The sequence below is a fragment of the Sinocyclocheilus rhinocerous genome, unplaced genomic scaffold, assembly GCF_001515625.1.
Source record: "Sinocyclocheilus rhinocerous isolate Xijiao unplaced genomic scaffold, SAMN03320098_v1.1 scaffold574, whole genome shotgun sequence".
Lineage (NCBI taxonomy): Eukaryota > Metazoa > Chordata > Actinopteri > Cypriniformes > Cyprinidae > Sinocyclocheilus > Sinocyclocheilus rhinocerous.
The window spans coordinates 2,501,470-2,505,576 of NW_015659919.1; the positions used below are offsets into that span (position 1 = coordinate 2,501,470).

The window sequence follows — 4,107 nt, forward strand, 5'->3', positions numbered from 1 at the left end:
AAACTTTATTTTTGATTAGTAATATGCATTGCTAAGAACTTTTGGACAACTTTAAAGGAGATTTTCTCAATATTTAGATTTTTTAGTAACCCTCAGATTCCAGATTTTCAAATAGTTGTATCTCGGCCAAATATTGTCCTATCCTAACAAACCATACATCAATGAAAAGCTTATTTATTCAGCTTTCTGGTGATTTATAAACACTCAAGTCCAGGGTCACAAATATGAGCGCTGGCGTGGATTTAAGCATACGCACAATCTAAGATCAAATCTGTGCGTACGCACGCTTTATAAATGAGGTCCTGAAAGTAAACTACAATACACTGGAAAGAGTAAAATAACCGTGTCATTTATTTAAAGAGCATTTTATATTGGTATAACTTAAAATAATGGTTTCAGGTTTAAACCTGTTCTGTTCAGTTTTCTAATAAGCAGAACTCCTCATATTGCTTTAGTGACTGATTATTTTTTTAGTACATAACAGGAAATATGATGCATATTTTAAAAATAGACCACAGTAATCATTAAAGGGATAGTTCACCCAAAAATGAAAATCCTGTCATAATTTACTCACCCTCAAGTTGTTTCAACCCTTTGTCTTCCATAGTATTTTTTCTATACCCATATTCTTCAAAATATCTTCTTTTGAGTTCAACAGAAAAAAGAAATTCGTACAGGTTTGGAATAACTTGAGCGTGAATAAATGATGACATAATTTTCATTTTTGGGTGAACTATCCCTTTAAGCTCTTTTGAAATTGCCGTCATTTATAGTAAATAAACTAAATTAAACATTGACTAATGAAATGTTTTTAGTTTTATTTTAAGTGAAAATTCTACTTTTATATTATAGCTAATTTAGCATTTTGTGAACTTAAGTTGTAAAAAAAGATTATTCTAACCTACATTTAGTACTATTTTGGCTTACGTCTAGTAAGTATGGTATAGTCTTTATAATAAATGTTTTTACTTTCTTTGAAGATAAACATTTTGGGGACTTTTTAAGAACTTAACCTAAATAAAATTTGAGAAAACTAATACATTTGGCTTAACAAATTTTATTTTAATAGTATTTTTATTTTTTTTAAGTTGGTTCAAAGTATAATTTTTTTTCCAGTGTACCGGGCCTTTGAGATCTCTCACTTGGCAGGCAGACAAACTCTTGTAGTCACATGGTCTGCTCTTTTTCCTGTTTGAGGACCATTAAGTCTTACCATGACCCTTCACATGCCTCTCATGTGATGGGATTTTCAAACATTCTTCTAGAATCATGACAATTCAGATAGCTTGAGGTGCTTAATTTCTATCCTTCTGCTGCTTGTATCTCCTTCTCTGCCTCTTCCTACGCTCTGCATTCGAGTGGAAATTTGTGCTTTGCTTCGGGAGACTCAGCTCCATTCATGTGTGCTGCAACATCTGTTGTCATAACTCTCCCTCGCAGCGTCACTAGCGTGCAGGGCTCATGTTTCAGTATGTCAGCATGATACGCTCGGTAGACTGGCATCACATTGCCTCCCTCTCTAACTGGGACTCGCCAGGGTTTATTTACTTTCACTTCTACAAACTGGCCAGTTACAAACTCAAGCCTGACCTCCGGCTAGTAACGCACATCACACACTGAGATCACTGGTGGAGTATTGCCACAGACATCACATTTTTGACGTAAAAATATTATGACAAATGATGGCAACTCACATTTTTTTGCAATGCGGGCACTTGGCCAGTGTATTGAATCGGAGCTCCATCCACTGCAAAAACAAGGAGAGTTGAGAAAGAGGTTACTTCTACAGTAAGCAAACACACAGCAGGACAAATCATTTTCAAATCTACACCAAACTTGATTCCAGCGGTCAGTGCATAACATTCAATATTAGTTTAAATGGCTACTGATAAATGATTCAAACAACTAGCAAATCTTTTGGAGACGATTTCAGTGAATAAATTGACATGTATAAAGGAATATATTAGGAGAATTAGTGGATTTAACCCTGTACAAAGGCAAAAAGCAGTTAAAAAACTAGAATTCTTTAAGATTGTAACAGAAGATCTCACAATAAACATGTAAACCAAATTTTTCTGTTGCTGCATCTTGCCTCTATAGGCTACAAGGAGTTATGATCATTTGATTCCCAGGGCTCCAGACAAAAATATACAACTTTATCTGAAATAAAGTATTATTTTAATTATACGGGGGATTATACGAATTATATATAATATATATATAATATAGTCGAATTATACGACTATAATTCGAAGAAATTATAGAAATCAATACTTTTATTTAGCAAGGATGCTTTAAATTGATGAACTTGATGATAAAGACATTTATAATGTTACAAAAGATTTCTATTTCAGATAAATGCTGTTCTTCTGAACTTTCTATTCATCAAAGAAACCTGAAAAAAGTATTCTCAGCTGTTTTCAACATAATAATAATAATAATAATAATAAATGTTTTTTGAGCAGCAAATCACAATAAAAATTCAGCTTTGAAATCACAAGAATAAATTACATTTTAAAATATATTCAAATAGAAAAGTTATTTTAAATAGTAAAAATATTTCAAAATTTTACTTTTTTGCTGTATTTTGGATCAAATAAATGCAGGCTTGGTGAGCAGAAGAGAATTATTTAAAAAAAATTCAAAATCTTACTGTTCAAAATCTTTTGACTGGTAGTGTATATAAAAGTAATACATTTTAATTTTAGTTTATTTTCCACAGTCTGGAGCCCTGGAATCATGCATTTCTAATTAGTTTGTCATTCTGTCAGTTCCACCAGCTGAGAAGGTGGCAGTGTATTAGGACCTTGAAAAGATCAGACGGGCCGTGAATAGCCAGGCCTGAGGAAGACTGGGAGCACTCATCATCATCATCATCGCTGCCCTACACAGCAGGGGCATCACAGGACACTAAAAACATGTACACTAGAAAAACTCTACACCACATGTACACTACCCTACAAAAGTCTGAGGTCAAAAAGATTTTTAAAAGAAAGAAATGAATACTGTTATTCCGCAAGGACGCATTCATTTGAAAATGACAGTAAAGACATTTATAATGTTACCAATAATTTTGCTCTTTTGAACCTTTTCTTTATCAAAGAATGTATCACAGTTTCCACAAAAAAATATTGAATTGTTTTTAATATTGATAATAATAAGAAATGTTTCTTGAGCAGAAAATCAGCATATTAGGGGCCATTTACACGACAACGTTTTCAGCCAAAAATGGGAAACTTTTTATGTGTTTTGCCTGTTCGTTTACACGACAACGGTGTTTTGGGGACTGAAAACGCATATTTTTGAAAACGGGTTTCAAAGTGCACGTTTTTGAAAACGCCACCGTTGTCGTTTCCGTGTAAACACCCAAAACGGGAATCTTTGAAAACGGTGACGTCATGCGCGTGCGTAGTACGTGTTAGGTATGTAGACATGCGCAGTACGTGTTAATTTTAAAGGCAAGCGTGAACAAACATACACAATAATGGCGGAGTACATGGTACTGTTGTTGCTGTTTAAGAGTTTGCTAACGCTTCTTCAGCAAAGTGTGGATTTACTTCACCAATATTACAACCAACAGCGGAGGCGCATCATATACAACATACAATCGTCACTTCCCTACAGGTACTGTTTACTAACAAGGTGACAGCGGCAACTACTGGCCTGGCATACGTAATATAGCATTTTTGGCCATTTTCGCGGATATGTGTAAAATGCGAATCGTTTTGAAAACGTTGTCGTGTATACGTGAAACTTTTTAAAAACGCAAGGGAAAAATATTTCTGTTTTGTCGTGTAAACGTAGCCTTAAGCCCCGTTCACACTACAAGCGACACGCAACAGCAAAGCGACACAATCCCATTAATTTCAATGGAGAGCTGGCGATTTCCGGCGACACGAGCGACAGCGGCCGTTGGCGACCGGATGGGGCGTGTCCAGCGACGCGACAAAGTTCAGAATCCTTCAACTTTATGCAAATGAAGAGCGACTTTCGGGAGCGACATGGTGGTCACACCAGATACTGACTGGTTTTCGGACCCCCCTGGACTCCCCAATACAGTAAAACTGCACATTTTAGAGTGGCCTTTTATTGTGGCCAGCCTAAGGC

At 35.5% G+C, this 4,107-nt stretch overlaps 1 protein-coding gene across 2 annotated transcripts in view; it reads right to left on the reverse strand.

Moving 5' to 3' along the window:
- pip4p2 (phosphatidylinositol-4,5-bisphosphate 4-phosphatase 2) overlaps positions 1-4,107 on the reverse strand; it is a 21,146-nt gene that overhangs the window by 5,167 nt on the left and 11,872 nt on the right. Inside the window, exons 5-6 of one of the 2 annotated variants that reach the window (XM_016533249.1) lie at positions 2,807-2,884; positions 1,695-1,747 (exon numbers count right to left, since the gene is read on the reverse strand). In XM_016533249.1, coding sequence (XP_016388735.1) covers positions 1,695-1,747; positions 2,807-2,884 — 131 coding nt within the window. The remainder of the gene's footprint in view (positions 1-1,694; positions 1,748-2,806; positions 2,885-4,107) is intronic. The other variant, XM_016533250.1, reaches the window with a different exon arrangement.